Source organism: Anguilla rostrata, chromosome 18 (assembly GCF_018555375.3).
Source record: "Anguilla rostrata isolate EN2019 chromosome 18, ASM1855537v3, whole genome shotgun sequence".
NCBI classification, from domain to species: Eukaryota; Metazoa; Chordata; class Actinopteri; order Anguilliformes; family Anguillidae; genus Anguilla; species Anguilla rostrata.
The window spans coordinates 7,976,231-7,993,176 of NC_057950.1; the positions used below are offsets into that span (position 1 = coordinate 7,976,231).

Consider the following 16,946-nt stretch of genomic DNA (forward strand, 5'->3'; position numbering starts at 1 on the left):
ATTGTACAGTGCTTTTCAGGCCATAGGCTCAAAGTACTTTATAGTACCACAGTAAAACACAGTAAAACATAAAACAATTGAAGAAACAACATTTTCCCACATTTGTCAAACAAAGTATAGGCAGAAATGATCATAAATCCATCCTGCACCTTGAAGACCATTTGGACACTTCTAGTATATACAGTGAGGTGCAGGGGAAATTCAGACCAGGTACAACAATCAGGAGATGCATCCAAACACATAGGGAGGCAGGACAGGAAGTCACCTTGTGAAAACCGGACGTCCGAGATGATCTCCTTCCTGTGGTGGAAAGACACCATGTCCTCCAGGGTGTCCGAGTTCACCACCAGGAAGCTGCCGTCGTTCAGCCCCACCGCTAAGGCTTTCCCGTCCGGGGAGAAGGCACAGCACCGCCCGCCTGTAACAGAGGACACGGGCTCTACAGCGTTCTACAGGAGAGCGTAGCGGAGAGGAAAGAGACCCGGTAAACACCACCAGCGCCAAGCCAACCAATCAGCAACATCGCTAACATCTAGCCAACCAGTCACCAACATAATTAACATCTAGCCAACCAATCAGCTACTTCAATAACATCTAGCCAACCAACATCTACAACACTAACATCTAGCAAACCAATCAGCAACCTCATTAACATCTAGCCAACCAATCAGATACTTCACTAACATCTAGCCAACCAACATCCACAACACTAACATATAGCCAACCAATCAGGAACATCACTAACATCTAGCCAAACAATCAGCAACCTAATCAACATCTAGCCAACCAATCAGCTACTTCAATAACATCTAGCCAACCAACATCTACAACACTAACATCTAGCAAACCAATCAGCAACCCCATTAACATCTAGCCAACCAATCAGATACTTCACTAACATCTAGCCAACCAACATCCACAACACTAACATCTAGCCAACCAATCAGCAACATCACTAACATCTAGCCAACCAATCAGCAAAATCATTCACATTGAGAAAACCAATTAGCAACACCATTAACACTGAGACAAACAATCAGAAACATCAAAATTAATCACAAACCCAAACACGTGTGGCCCACGCAAAGACCACCACCTTGAAGGGTAGCAGCGGATGAATACAAACCCTAAGACAGCTGGGACAAAAAATAAACAAATGCCCTTTGACCCCTGCAGTGCAGAGGTGCCTCTGGGACGACTGACTGCCAGGGGGCTCGGACCCGTGTTCCTGCTGGCTCAGCACACACGGAGCGCGGCGCTTTTTTTTGGCGGTACCTTTTTTGAGCTTGCGCACGGCGACCATGCGGTGGTTGGCGGAGAGCTCCCAGATGCGCAGGGTTTTGTCGTCGCTCACCGTGGCGCACACGGGGAGCAGCGGGTGGGCGGCCAGCCCCCACACCTCCCCCTCCATGTGACCCTGCGAAAACACAGCCGGGACACGGCCGTCAATCAAACAGCCCAATGATCCCAGGGCCACGGCCCTCTGTGTGAACCCACGAAACACGCGCGCGGCTGTCAATCAATACCTGAAAAACACGCACGCGGCTGTCAATCAATACCTGAAAAACACGCACGCGGCTGTCAATCAATACCTGAAAAACACGCGCGCGGCTGTCAATCAATACCTGATAACAGCAGGTGAGTCGATATCTAGACGGCCTCGACGGAAGGAAGTCCGTTTATTAGTTTCCACGCCGAGCGAGATCTGACATTTCGTCAATGCTCTGACAAAAAGTCCACCGACCGAAGCGTTAGGCGCTTGTTCAAATGTGGCAACAAGTAACAGAACCTTGCAAGAAAACACTACGTGTGAGTTTATTTTATTTTTTTTCCCATTTTATCGAGGTACTATCCTCTCCAACCACCTGTGAGTGAGATCGCCCAGGGTGCGAAGACTTCCATCATAATATCAGCCTGCCTTTAACCCGATTCTGGCAGCATTTCCCCAGGCTCGTATAACGGCTCCTCACACCTCGTTTGCAGGTGTCCCCGGCACCTCGGATATGTGAAGCAGTGCCGGAGTCCCAAAGAGCGATGCCAACTCTCTGCAGTCTAGTAACAAGCTCTGAAGGCATCAGTCACCTTCACAAAACCAGCCGCGGTGCCAACAGGTCTGATCACCATGGCAACAGATTAGCTCTCAGGCACTCTCTGACGGGGGGGGGGAGTCCCGGGCGTGTCTCTCGACCGCCAAGCCGAAGAGCCGCGGTGGCAGGAGGCGAACGTGCGGAGCCAACATGGACTCCGTGCGGAGTCTCCTGATGAACTGCGCGTGCTCTGTAGGTCAAAAATGTGGAAACATATCAATTTTCCAACCAGTGCCAGTGGGTCTGGAATGCTGTGCGGTGCATTTTTTGGTTTGGATGCATTCACATCCTAACAAGGCAAGGTCAATGTCAATCATTACTTAATGGTATGGCATACATCTTCATTTTAAAGTATTTTTTTTTTCTACAGGGAATAGAGTCTTTCAAAATGATAACGACCCCATCCACAGAGCACCACCTATAACAGAATAATTTATGGAGCAACTGCAGTTAGCTAAATACCTTAGCCCAAAGGGAACAGCCAGGAGCACCACCAGTGATTTTGGATCCCCTCCCCCCCCTGCGCTCATGATGGCACTGGGAACGGTATTAACCCGAAAACATGCTTTCTCTCTTCTTTAGCGAGTGCTAAACACCCCCCCCCCCCCCCCGCTCTGGGCCAGAGGGAACTCCTCGCTTTCACTCGACTGGAATAAAGGGGGCGGAGGCGAGCGGCGGACTGGGCACTGCGGCTCAGCGGGCGCGGAGCGCCGGGGGTGGTGGTGGGGGGGTTTTGGGGGGGGTTTTGGGGGGGGGGGTTCAGCCTGCCCGCTCCGCCCACGCGGCAGAGATGCGTGGACACAGGTCAGGAGGTCGGGACTGCTGGTTAAGATTCACCTCAGCCTGTCAACGTCCTCCAGGCAGGACGCGGCACAAAAAGAACACAGTCTAAAAAGCCGAGGGCATTTTAGCTGCACGCTGCTTTAAACGCAGCCCACTTTTAGATCAGTGCTCAAGACGCAGATTTTTAGCCTGGCTCACGAAAACTTCACAAATCTTAGCTCGCTGCAATTACCATCCGCTCATTGTTCTTAAGCCATGTCTGCTATCTTTGAACCCCTTGTGTTATTGTAATATGCAATATGTCATGTTTCTGCATGTGTTTGTTATATGTTGTTTCCATAGTGTAAATGTGGTTTCATTTCTCATGACTAATGTGATTTCAAGTAAGTCATTGGCTAAAGAGTCCGCACCCCTTGTTTTCAAGGCCTAAACTGGCTGTTGATTGCGAGTTAAACCAGAAACACTGTGACCCTCCAGGACTGGAGTTAGACCTGCGGACGCTGCAGCTCTCCAGGACTGGGGTCAAATCTGCAGGCAATGAACACTGACCCAACTTTTTGGGTGCTTGCAAAAGTGACTGCAATCGCTGTAATGAAACTTCAACATACCTGTGCCAGCAGGGTCATTGGGCCACTCTTGTCGATTTCAAGTATTTCTCCGTTCTTTGTTCCGACCAGGATGTGCCCGTGTCCCAGGGTAATGGCACGAATAGACGGGTTGTCCTCCAGCAGCAACCCTGCAGAACAAGACAGCATCACAAATAAACCCCGCCCTCCAACATCAACGATGACCAATGAGAGCAGTGACTAACCTTGAGTGACAGGGCAGCTCTGCTGTATTGGTTTGGTGCAAGGCCATTGAGGACACACCGAATGATCGCTTTTGCGAAGAGGTCCAACAGGTGGCAGCACTGTGTAAGGTATGTCTTGTATTGCTGCACAAGGGTTGACAGGCACTGGAGAGCCACACATTCTGCTGCTTTCCATTTTCCATTTTCAAATCAAAATCCAGTTCAGACCCATAAATCCAGGTGAGCTGAGTTAACTGTGTATCCAATTGTTTTATATGATCAATAAAAAGTGACTCTCCAAGGACCAGGGCCAGGGACCCCAGCTGCAGGTTAACCCAATAACCAGATGGGCAGTAACGCACTGTACATCACAGGGACTACATTCATATTTTTTGAAAGGTTACACACATAGATCGTATAAAAATAGGTTACACACCACAGTTATGGAGCCTTCCTTGTGTTTATTTGAAGTGTTCTATTTGCTGTACAGGACCAGCAGCATCATGTAGCTCCACTGCAATAAAAGCTGAATTCCTTATGAACTCAGCAGCTCATTGCTCTGACATGGGCTTGGCTGTTTCAGTGGTTACCTTGCAGCAACCGTTAGGAACATGAAATCACTAGCTCTGACACTTTCTGAGTACCAAAAACTTCAGAGCCACTTTATAACATATGCTATTTGTTGGGAACAGTACAACAGATGTTAAAAAAAAAAAAAAGAAGCTTATTCAGGAGTTAACAGCTGTTACTGTTGTTGCGTATTCTGACATTTCAGCCATTTTGAATGTAATCAGTTTCCTCCTCCTAGGCAACTCAGAGCTGTAAAATGATACCCGACTTTCCGACTTGTAATTCCGAGTTAATGGGCCATTCCAGTGTCTCTTTCCTGGTCGGAAAGCTTTGTAACTACAAGTTTCCGAGGTATCTGGGATGCAGCAAAAGAACTGAGTAATCCTGAATAAGGGAAGGGGTGGGTTATTCTGAGCTACTCTGGGTATTGAGACTTCTCCTGTTCAGGCAATAATCCCTTCCCGATACCAGAACACCTACAGTCAAGTGCACTCAGCCAGCCAAGGGTAACCTGCATCCTGAATGCACCACGGCTATCGGAATCATCGGCTTGTCTGACGGCTGAGATACTGTGTGCCCATCAAAGGCTGCCTCTCTGACCCCGCTGTTCAAACACACCTGTCACCGGGGGCGACAGAGGGTGACCGCGGAACACGGTGAAACATCTGCAGCTGCGTTGCGCTTCAAGAAGGGGCTGAGAGAGAGAGAGAGAGAGAGAGAGAGAGAGAGAGGTAGGTACAAGCAGGTAAGAGGACAGAGAGAGAAGAAACAGAGAGAGAGAACGAGAAGTATGAGAGAAGGAGGGGGAAAGAGAGAGAGCTACCAGACAAGCAGGTAAGAGGGCAGAGAGAGAAGAGACAGAGAGAAAGAGAGAAGTGTGAGAGAAGGGGGGAAAGAGAGAGAGAGAGAGAGAGAGAGAGAGAGAGAGAGGTGGGGCTGCCTGTCAGGCGAAGGCAAAGACCAGCAGAGCGTGTACAGGAATAAAGACATCCCAAGGTGGGGCAGAAGTGTTCCTACGATCAATGGCAGCCAGGCGAGATCTCCCTGTGACGCAAACAGCCAGCACAGCGCACAGCGGAGGACACAGACCTCCATCCCAGAGGGATGGGTTAACCAGTAAAAATAAACAAAGAATCGGTACAGGCCCGGCCCATCGCTCGAATGACAGGAGCCAAGGTCATGCATTTCAATCAGTTCCAATTACCCTAATAATCAAGCACCGGCGTGCAACAGCAAATCAGCAAGTCAGGGTTACACTGGGATATCCATACATTAACCGCAAAAATCGCCCAGGAGGAACGCACTCTTTAATTTACTGGTGGAGAGAAATCTTAAACAGGTTAGAGGAAGACAGGAGGACTCAGGGGGGAAGAAAGTCAATAACACGAGTGCTGGCCAAGACAGAAAAGAGTGATAGACTGAAGAGGGGGAGTCCTGCTGTATTATAGGAACATAAACACGCCGGCAGTAAGCAATAATGTGAAAAGACTGCAGTTTGTAAATCTGCCAAATTGTTCTTTCTCTGCATGCAAATCTGTATGATAGAAAAAAAACAAGTATGCCTAATCTTTCATTTACAGATGATAAAAATTTCTTCATAAAATGGCACGACACTGCTGTAACATAGTAGAACGTCCATCGAGTGATGTCAAGTTCGGCAAGCATTTAGACCGTTAGCCTATAGCAAAGCTCTCTCAGGTCAAAACCAGCCATGCCGGGGGGGGGTGACTACGCAGCCACGACAGCTCTTGTTCATGCAGAAAGAGAGCACCCAAGTGTACATGTATGTGTGATAAGGCAGCCCTTTGAGTCGTTTCTGTGTAGCTTATCACAGCCTTTAGCCTCACGTGGATTTGCGCCATCTTCGCACAAATGGCGGTGAGCTACAGTGAACGCTACGGGCCAAACTGCCAGGCAGCGCAGCTGCGCTCGGCCCTGTGGTGATCTGGGATACGCCGGTCCTCCTGCGCCGCGGTACGGCGGCGGTAACTGAGAGGTTTGACCTTTGCGTGTGAGCCAGGTGTTAAAGATCTTTCCGCAAAGCTCACCGGAGCGTAGCGGAGGCGTCTGCGACGGAGGGAGAGAGCGCACAGAGGAACCGGCTCGATCCTGTTTCAGCGCTCTCAAAAACGCGGCTATTTTCACAGTCAAAGAATTTCACGGAACATGAGAACACATGAAACCGTGTAAAACATTTGTAATTCCCGCGTATGCAAACGTCTCATCCTTGTGTGTTATTTTCATTCGGACTGTTGCCAGCCTGCTGCTGCGTTACCTTTGGACCCAGGGGACAGCGCGGCTCTCTTGATGGCGTAGGTCTTCAGGCACCTCTCGAACATGTCGTCCCACAGCTCCACCACCCCGTCCTTTCCCCCCGTCACGAACCCCTGCGGGAACGAGGGAAGGGTTACCAAAAACCAGGAGTCCACCCACACCTGGAGTCCACCCACACCTGGCACATCTGGAGCCCAATCACGCCCGACACATCTGGAGTCCAGCCACACCTGGCACACCTGGATCCCACTTTCCGGAGGATTTCCACTTAATGCACGTGAACACCTCACCAGCTATCACTATTGAAAAGGTGTTAGGGTTAGGGTTAGGGTTAGGATTAGGGTTAAGGTTAGGGTTAGGGTTTGGGTTTGGGTTAATCTTGTACCACAGACTGTCCTGCCTCGTACCTGTGGTTCCGCCAAAGAGAAATCCTGGGATTGTATTTTTTTTTGTGATATTCGAAGACCATTTCCATATTTCCAGATCCACGTGACGCGTGGAATAAAATGTTCCGGAACATTCTGCGTTGACGGCCAAATGGGGGATTCCTGCATATTGCCTCCTCCCGCTATCCCGTTCCAGCAGACATTAGCGTAATTGCTTTGCTCTGCACTGCGGCCCCAGTAGGGCCACAGGCAATAAAAAAATCAAAGCAGCTTTTAATTCACTAAAAATTATCAATGGCTTGAAATCAAAACCGGTCTTCACTGCACACAGGGATGTTACATAATGCCACAATGCAATCGTTCACTGGGACATCTCTTAATTAAATGTAACAAAGTCTCTGCAATTAAATCGGCTTTTTAAAATAAATTATCAATAAGGATCGTTTATCGTCACTTGAGGAAGTTCACTAAACCATCTAATGGTGTTGTCTTTTTAGGGAATACTAGGACGTGAAAGCTTTGGCAATTTATCATTTTTTTAAAAAATCCTTCAATGCAAGCACCTTCATGTTATGGTATTATACCTACCACATATACAAGGGTACAACAGCAGTGTCCTGCCTAGGAATTGCACCTGCAACCTTTTGGCTACAAGGCCCATTCCCTTAACCGTTATTCTACACCGCCGCCTCTGATTCTCTCAGTTTACAAAGCTGAGGTGGCAAAGAGTCCCCGTAGATTAGTTGGCCTTATTACGTTGATAGTGACTTAACGAGACAGTGTCATGCTTCTCTCAACAGACCTTCAGTCATTTCTGTCTATTCGATAAGCACCACGCCCCCCCCATATGGGACACTGCCAGTGATTAAACTGAACAAACAATAAGGTGAGGAGGACAGAAAATCTTTAACCGACAGGACTCAATGGAGGACAGCAGCTCGGAAGGGGGGGGGGGGGGGAATCCATACTGATTTTAATTGATGGTGGCCTCGCGTTCCAAATGCGGGCGATCAATAAGGACGTTTCATTCGGCCATTTTTGGTAAACAGAGGGCGGTCTCTGCCTCCGTGACGGTGTTTTGGGGTGCCAGAGCACGGTGGATTTGGCTGAAAACAAAATGCCGGAGTCGAGCCATCCAAAACCGCAGTTTTAATAAGCTAGCTGTGCCAGAAAACATTTTACTAAAAACTGCATAATTAATGAAACGGTAAAACTGCTTTGTTTAGTGTTTATTGGTTTCATTATGTTTGTCCTTTATTTCATGGGCACTTCATCGGTGTAAATTGCATTGTGTATCCTGCAAGCAATAATAATAATAACACTTAGAAGAGCAGGCAATTAACCCTTTAAGGTATAACATCACACATATGTTATTGGAATGTTCTTAACTGAACATTCAAATGCTGGTGTAATAATCACGACTGGTAATTGAAAGCAATGTAGTTCTAGAACACCGACTTAGAATTTTGAAGAAAAAAAAAACATTCCAAAAACCCTACTCTTCAGAGGGTTAAAAAACCCACCCCATGTAGAGTCAAGTAAGCATATAAAATAATCATAAATTCCACTGTGTTGTGATGCTTTGCTGTAACTCATGGCGACACAACCAGATAGTCTACTTCCATGTTCATAAAGCCTCACCAGGGGACAACTGCTGATCTAGGACCAGTTTCTGCCGTCCATATTCTAACCCCATACATTATGAGCTAAAAGGCCCAGCTGATCACAGCGTATAAAGTGGGAGCTCGATTCAGGTCAGGCAGAATATTACGTATCAGCATGCTGAATTTCGGAAGGAGGCGTGGTGCGCAGGGCGGGGTCTCGTACCTTGTCCAGGGAGTACATGGCGAACACAGGCCCGTCGTGGGCCTTGATGGTCTTCACGAGCGCGGTCTCCTTCCAGATGTACACGTCGCCCGTGGCGGCGCCGGAGAACACCAGGTCCTCGGCGCGGCCGTAGCACACCGACATCATGGTCTCCAGCTTGCCCAGGTTCCCGAAGACCCCCCGCTTGAAGGTCAGACCGCCGCCTTCAGAGGACACACCAACCCGCCGGATCAGAAGACGCTCACAAAATGGCCGTCTCACATTTCATATCGCAAAAGAACACGCTCACACAGACACGCACACACAAACACATTCACAAGGGGAATCAATCCCATGGGTGTGCCACACAAATACAGACAGACACACACACACACACTCATATGCACAAAACACCAAAAACGCACACTCACAACTACCCAATTTTGTGTCCATCAAAACTGATTACACTTACACCCGTAATCCAAAGAAATGCCAAATCCCAAATGTCAAATTCATTCCATAGCAGATGAAGCATGTCAGAGGAGCAGGAAGGGGCTTTATGTTTTAGCCAATTAGGGGCCTGCGTTCTGACGAATGGATTGTTAAATGGCGGATAACCATATCCAAAGGGGAGGGCGGGCGGTGTGGGGGCCTGGCTGTACCTGCGTGCTGCCAGAACTTGATGTGCTTCATGCCCACGGTGACGAGCTTGTCCATGTGAACGGGGTTGCACTTCACCACAAAAAGCTTGTCCTTGTGACCCCTGGGCAGGGCAGACCAGTCGTCACACACCAGGTAAATGGGGGGGTGGAGAAAAACCATCAGTTCTCGGCCCTCAAGGACCGTGACTAGACAATCCCTGCTTTATCGATTCAATTATATCACCCGCTTGCACAAAATGCAGCCAAACCTATTATTTACTTTGAACAGAAGCATCATTAACTTTTTCTTCAGTGGATAAATGTACCTTGCAGTGGCCAGCTTCTCTCCTTTCTTCCAGTCCCATACCACGATGGAGTGGTTGTCGTCGATGCCCACCGACACCAGGCTCTTTCCGTCTGCTGCGGAGACAGGACACAAAAACTCGTCGTGTTCGCTTTTTTCGATAACGCAACGCCGCGGATGATAGAGCCCTACATCTGAACCCGGCACCCAGCAGATGCTGCCTTCCAGGGGAGCTCACAAGCTACAGCAAGTCTGTAAAAGTTGTGCCCGGCATAGAAAGTCGCCGAGTCAGAGGAAAAATCCGAGTTGACCGCGGAGACAAGTTGCGCGAGCAAGTTTTACAATTCTCATTATTTCCAGTATGACGTTTTATTATCGGCCATAAGGGTTGAGTTACGGTTATGGGCCAGTGTGTCTATGTGTCGCAGCAGCACAGTAGAGAAGTACAGGAGGGAACTGGGGGTAGACGAGGGCCACTGTAGCTGTGGATGTGCACTCACGGGGTGGGGGGGGGGGGGGGTGTAGGGTATATCATCCTTCTGAGTGTGACAGAATGTGCGAAAATGCCTGGGGGGGGGGGGCAGGCGGCATAAATTCACTTCACGACGTTCACATTTAGATTAAAAGCCCGATCATTGCCTCCCAAAGGGCCGTGATTTGAAAACTCAGTTGTTACAGAAAAAAAACCGCCGCTTCACAGCGAAGGAAGCGCCACTGTCTGGCGGCCTCATAAATTATACCGCAGAGCACCGCCCGGAAGATGCCGGAACGTTTCTGTCGGCAGGACGACCTCGTCCACCTCCGTGACGTGAATCATCCTCGTTCGGAGAAGACGGCCACGGCACACGCGTGACGAAATGGGGGCCATCGAAATTCAGCGCACGCACAAATGAGATTCGGAGGCTACCTTCTCCGTCTCTGATTTCGATGGTAATTACTGCGACAGAACGCCATTTGTGGCTTCGGGTGGCTTCAACAGTGAAACAGTGTCACTGTTTGAGAAAAAACACCCAAACAGACATAAAAGAGATAATCGTCCAGCAGCCAAGTAAATTAGGGGCTTACGTGCATACCTGCCGGCACTCCAAAAAATCGTCCAATACATGCCACTGTCTCATCATTTTTGCACATGCTAATATACTAATATATCCTGCTGAAACAACAGTGGCAATAAATGGTACATTTTGCAATATATTTCTCCATATTATTCATCATATATTTGTCAATACAAATTGAAATGAGTTGTATAATTCAAATTACAGTTTATTTTTAAAATAAATTGGTGTTATGTCTTCGCATAAGTATGTGTACATAAATGTTAAAAATAATATGAGTACTTTCCATTATCCCAAAAAATTACAAAACAATAAATAATAAACTGGAAAACCTTAAATGGGTGAAATATAATTGTTACATAAAGGTTTACTCCTATTCCAACATGACAGACACAGGGATTTAATTAATGCAGACATAAAGTCCCTTGTTGGTGTTTATGGAACATGGTGTTGGGCCATAGTAATCACCTATATCCTATGCTGTTTGCTAGTTAAATTTCTTCAGTGCACGTCATTTTGTTTTCGCTTATTTCGATATTTCTTCTCAATTTCGTGCTCGCTCAGTTCGAGATTCCTTTGACTTCGATTTGGTTGATTGCAGGGCTTATGTGGATCAGCTGGTGATCAGTGTCTTGGAGACTGGCGGTTAATTAGCGATTGAGAGCAGCTGTTCTGCTGTTCCTTTTGAGAATAAAAGAGGCAGGAAACTGCAGATCGGTTTCATTTCCTATCCTACCACCTCTCACTGCACTCCTCATGCCAGTAGATTTTTATTGAGGACACTCCACTTGTTCTTAGGACTTGATTTTGTGATTTTCTTTGCTTTAGTTGTCAAACCAATGCTGGAGTAATGGTAAGAGTATTGGGAAGCCCAGCTAATTTCAGGGTGCACTCAAAAACAGAGCTTTGCTGGGTTAGCTGCATGTGGGTGGCTAGCAAAGCTAGTCTTTACAAGTTCATAATACTCGCCTAAACAATTGCCGAGCCCTGCGGGCTTTATTTGTTTTATTTATTTTCAGTTAAGCAGCAAAACCATCCTATCTACACAATTTTATTTTCTGTTTGATGGAGAAGAAAAGGGGATTGTAAAATATAATTGAAGGAAACCCTACAAATGTCCTTCTAAACTGAAGAGACATTTGTTCACTGCAAAGGCATTTGTCAATTAATGTTTATTGAAGAGGCAATTGCTTGTCAGTAAGTCATTACTTGTATTTTATCCTCTTCCCCTTATTTTTATGTGGTTGGAACTGGAATGATGTCTCCATTCTGATCAGCTGGGGTTTGGGGGGGAAGAAGTACTATCATATGACCATCAGCATTTTTGATTAAACTGGCTGGTCTTTCCCCTGGTTAAAATTTTCTGCCAGCTGATATGCATTAAATGCCCTAAACTTTGAATTACTGCAGACATTTCTGTTCATGGAGAATGCACTTCCACCCACCCACTGTAGTCCATTGCTGATGTCATTCCCTTAGTCCCATGATGACATCACATCAAACACTGCAGCTCATTAACTACCAGAAGTTGAGCAGTCTTGGTCTCCAAAACCCCTGACAAAAACGCACCAATATAAGCATTCTTTTTCAAAATTCAAGGTCTCCTTCTTTGGGAGTGCTTGTCATATGTATAGGAGTCCTTACAGGTCATACTTACCGGTTCAGCACATTTAAATATGACCCTGGGAGCTGGGAGATTAATTGCTTATTAAATGCATGAGCCACACTCGTAGTGGACTGTGCTGCTTGGTATATTCACCAAGTTATTTTAATGCAAAACATTTTTTTTTTTTTGTTGCCTTAAAAATTTTTGTTTTTATTTATCGCTGTATTTTCCCTCAGATCTACAAATGATTGCAGTATATTCCACCTCTGTAAGTGGATGATGAGATTGCTTTACGAGGGCCTGTCACTTGGGTGCGCATCGCGCGCTCGCCCAAGATGGCTGCATTGGAAATGGGTGCGCGCACCCGACACGGCGAGAGATTAGTGCCATTTAAGAAGCCTGTCACGGCTCGGAGCAGAACAGTCCCAGGGGAACTAATACGCACTTTATTTAACGGAGCAAATTACTGCCATGAGGGGCTGAATTATTGATCAGTGAGCAAAATGAAGAAGAAGAAGCTTCCCCTGATTACTGAGAGGCCATTTTACTGCCTCCTGGATCTATCTGACTACAAGATCTGTGAGAATCTTAGCAACGTTACAGGCACTTAAACTCATTCGCTGCCCTTGAATTTCACATTATATTTCACAGTGGAGGTGTTGAATGTCTTGAGGGTCATCATTGTCCCACCACCAGTAAGCCTTTTGGTCACATGACTAGTGATGTCACAAAAAGTGCCTGTCATACTACAGATTGTATAGATATAGCTGCAGATATTCTGTTCTTCATCTACTATGCTTTTAACAACAGGCGGTATCTGGCTGGTAGTAGGCGTTTCCAGTGCTATATTACAGCACAGAGCATACATATTACAGAACTGGCAGAGGCAACCAATAGGAGGGAGACTTTCATTATTTGTACCTGAGAAGTCCAAAGCGCATACCCCTCTCTGGTGATGGCCTTTCAGGAGGGACAAGCACTTCAGGGTCTGTGTGTCCCACACGTGGATCGCTGGGTCCCTGCCAACCTAAACAGAGTCACAAACAGGGTCTGTCTGCGCAGCTGCAACACTGTCTGCTGCACGTTCACAATGGAGTCTGTCTGCGCAGCCGGAACAGGGTCTGCTGCACGTTCACAATGGAGTCTGTCTGCGCAGTCACAAACAGGGTCTGCTGCACGTTCACAATGGAGTCTGTCTGCCCGGCCACAGCAGGGTCTGTCTGGCTCAGCGTTCAGCAGCACACTTTCAGCACAATCAGACACCCCCCTCCCTCCCTCGCTCCCCTCTTTCATCCGTCTTGCTCTCTGCCCCCTGTTGCTCCCAGGCTCCCTTGCTCTAAACACTGTTCACTCTCTTCCCAATCTGTCTCTCCTCGCCTTCTTCCCTCCACAGGATTCCAGGAGGCGAAATAATCACTGTAGGAATTCAGAGAAAATGGAGCTCAAATCCCTGAAGAGACGTATGACTAGCAGGAGATAATCGCTCGCTAACAGGACTGATCTGGGCCCCATACTGATCAATGAGGCTGTGAACAGCATGCACACACTATAACTCTGGGAAAACTATCTGAAAGTAAGGCAAAGGCTACACTTTACATTACGATGGGCCAAAGGAGTGCAGAGGTCAACGGCACATAAAACCATAAAGAAACTGCCCTTTTAACCAACAGACTCCGGCACACGGGCAGTCTCAACAAGCCTGAGGCGGCCATTTCGGCTCTACCTGGCCAGTTGCCACGTAGTCCTTGAGCGGGTGCACTGCCAGGCTGAGGATGTCGTCGTCGTGGCCCAGGTAGAAGCGCTGCGAGTGCTGCTGCCGGTTGTAGACGACGGCCACCGCGGCCACGTGGTACACCACCTCCCCCGCCTGCGTGTAGAACAGGTTATTCCTGCAGTCGTAGCCCCGGTACCTGCAGGGAAACAGGCGTTCAGAACCTGGCCCCGGTATCTGTGCGAGCATGTGCATTATCATTAGCAGCTAGCTACAGTGCCTGCAGGAGCAACATGCATTAATATTAGCACCTAGCCCTGTTACCTGCAGAAGCATGTGCATTATCATTAGCAGCTAGCTACAGTGCCTGCAAGAGCATAAGCTTTAGTGTTAGCACCAAGCCACGGTAACTGCCAGCAGCCCAAGCCTGACATGGGCCAGACCTTCAATCTAACAATGTTGCAGGGAAGGCACATATACAGTGTGCTCTTATAGTGCTGCCAACCCATGACTGTAGAATAGCAGTATCTCTGTTGTGATTGTGACATCTATACATCACGTAAAACAACAAAACAAAAAAAAAAAAACACAAATCAGTCCAGTTTAGTGCAAGATTTTTACAAAAACAGTCACAGAATGTATTTTTAGGAGACTACCTTCAAATTACAAACCATATTTCCAATTTTCAGTGCTTAAATTGACTGAAGACACTAATGACTGGATTCGTACTGAGTGACAGAAAGGTATTTTCTATACCTGTCAGAATGCCCCAGACCATATTATACTGGCTTCTAACAAGGTTCTTTTCCGTTACTAGGCAACACAGACAATGTGTGCCAACAAAGCGAGAAGGAAGTTCCTCTGGTGTGTCCTTATGGAAAAGGAATACCGCAATATATTATAATTATGTGCATTTCTTTGAAAATATAATCATAAGTACATTTCACGGCAGTGTGATTTAAAATTTATATACTGAAATATCTCACAGTATATTGCAGTAACTTGTATATTCGCCTATACATTGTGAATCATTGCAGTATATTGATCATGAAATAGATTTATGTTTTTATTTTTTTATTTTCTGACTATTCTATTTCTGTAAGGGCACGGAGTACCCAGTTTTCACACGGGGGAAATTATCATGAATGACAGCCCCTAACTGCCTCCGAAGAGATTTGCTTGTCCGTGCAGCTTGGGGCTCTTTATCAATTTATGATATATAGCATAACTATAACAGAGCTCTGCGAGAGAGGGCAGTCACATTGGACAGTGAGTTCCAAAAAAAAATAATCTGACAATGGTGTGAGCGCGAACTGCACAATGAATTTTTTCCAGACAGATGCAATCTTCACCCATCAGCTAATTTTGACACCGCATCCATCTTATCTTTCCAATGGGAGAAACATCCCATGCCTGTAGAGGGGCACGTTCTGCACATGGCTACTGCATTATACTCAATCTTGTAATCCCAATGGGGGGGGAAAAGCAGTCCATATAGAAGCCTGCTCCGCTATCTGCAAACCCAGCTTTCAATTGGCTTGATTAATAGCAAGCTGTGCGTGGAATTTCAATGAGATACTCAAACGCACACGCAGGGCTTTGCACGTCTTTGGGCACCATGCGTGTTCATCACACCGGTGTTCATATCCATCTACAGCTTTAAAATATTAATATAATTGGGAGTTTCATGAGCTTAAGGTATGTTGAAGTGAACAGTACTTGCTGAGAATGCTCTTAAGACACCTTAAATAAAAACTGCTATTCCAGTGGAACAGTCTAATTTCACCACATGAGTTTCAGGAGGCCTGGGTGACGGCATCTCATCGCACACCAGCGACCCCTGCTGGTTGATCGGACAGCTGCATGTCTGGCTGTTAGGCTGCAGATGAAGAATCTTCCTCCCACTCATATCTGTGGGAGCCTGACTTGCAAAGTGGTAGCTAGCTGACATCACATGCTTTGAAGGAGAGCACATGTTTTTTTCTAAGCTTTCCCGAATCAGTAACCGAGGTCCTGGCAATAAACGCTGATAAAAATACAAATGTGCTTTGCATACCGGAGAGAAAAGGCACGATGGCTAACAGCATAAATTAACCTGAAATGACCATAAAATGAGAACCTTTATTCTTTGTAAGCATTATCTTCAGATGCTTAATTTATCTACTTATTTATTTAAAAGATACACATTCCCTGCAGATTCCTTTAGAAACATAAATCCCAGTGGCTACTATGATTATTTCCATAAAGGGAAGACTGTTTATTCCAGGGGCAAATGATACTGTATTGCATTTTCATAAATCCTTGTTCAGCACCACAAAAAAATAGCATACTATTTCCATGACTATCAGACATTTGATCAACAAAAGATACCATCTCTCAACTGAACCCTCTGACCAATGCAGGAATGACTAATGTTATCAGCAACAGTGTTCAGGTCTTCATTGACTTTCCCTTGAATTCTCTTACTCACTCTTAATTTCTGATTTGCAATTAAATGCAAGCATCTACGCACACAAAACAGTTCAGTAAGTTTGGCTATTAAGGAAATAAAACACAGGCATTTATTTGTAAGTCAAAATGAAGGACAAATCTTGACATGAACCTGAGGGATAAGCTCTAATAACTGCATTTTTCCTGATGCCGACCAACCATGCCTCTTCAAGCACTGAGGCATCAGAGCCACAGTCAGACAGGCCAGGCCTGACAGGCCAGCTAACGAGCAGACCCAGCTCCCCACCATGTGACCTAACGAGCGGCCGGATCAGCTCCCCACCAGGTGGCCTAATGAGCGGGCAGACCCAATTCCCCACCAGGCAGACCCAGATCCCTTCCAGGGAGCATAATGAGTGGGTGAACCCAGTTCCCCGCCAGGCAGACCCAGTTCCCCACCAGGCAGACCCAGTTCCCCACCAGGCAGACCCAGTTCCCCTCCA

The 16,946-nt window shown here is 46.8% G+C and overlaps 1 protein-coding gene across 6 annotated transcripts in view; it reads right to left on the minus strand.

The window, feature by feature from the left end:
* LOC135245296 (echinoderm microtubule-associated protein-like 6) overlaps positions 1 to 16,946 on the minus strand; it is a 123,267-nt gene that overhangs the window by 29,503 nt on the left and 76,818 nt on the right. For 5 of the 6 annotated variants that reach the window (XM_064318269.1, XM_064318265.1, XM_064318268.1 and 2 more), the window contains exons 14-22: positions 14,026 to 14,212; positions 13,224 to 13,329; positions 9,664 to 9,757; positions 9,359 to 9,459; positions 8,718 to 8,920; positions 6,506 to 6,617; positions 3,479 to 3,606; positions 1,276 to 1,417; positions 266 to 418 (exon numbers count right to left, since the gene is read on the minus strand). In XM_064318269.1, the coding sequence (XP_064174339.1) occupies positions 266 to 418; positions 1,276 to 1,417; positions 3,479 to 3,606; positions 6,506 to 6,617; positions 8,718 to 8,920; positions 9,359 to 9,459; positions 9,664 to 9,757; positions 13,224 to 13,329; positions 14,026 to 14,212 (1,226 nt within the window). Of the gene's footprint in view, positions 1 to 265; positions 450 to 1,275; positions 1,418 to 3,478; positions 3,607 to 6,505; positions 6,618 to 8,717; positions 8,921 to 9,358; positions 9,460 to 9,663; positions 9,758 to 13,223; positions 13,330 to 14,025; positions 14,213 to 16,946 lie in introns of all 6 variants that reach the window. The other variant, XR_010327190.1, reaches the window with a different exon arrangement.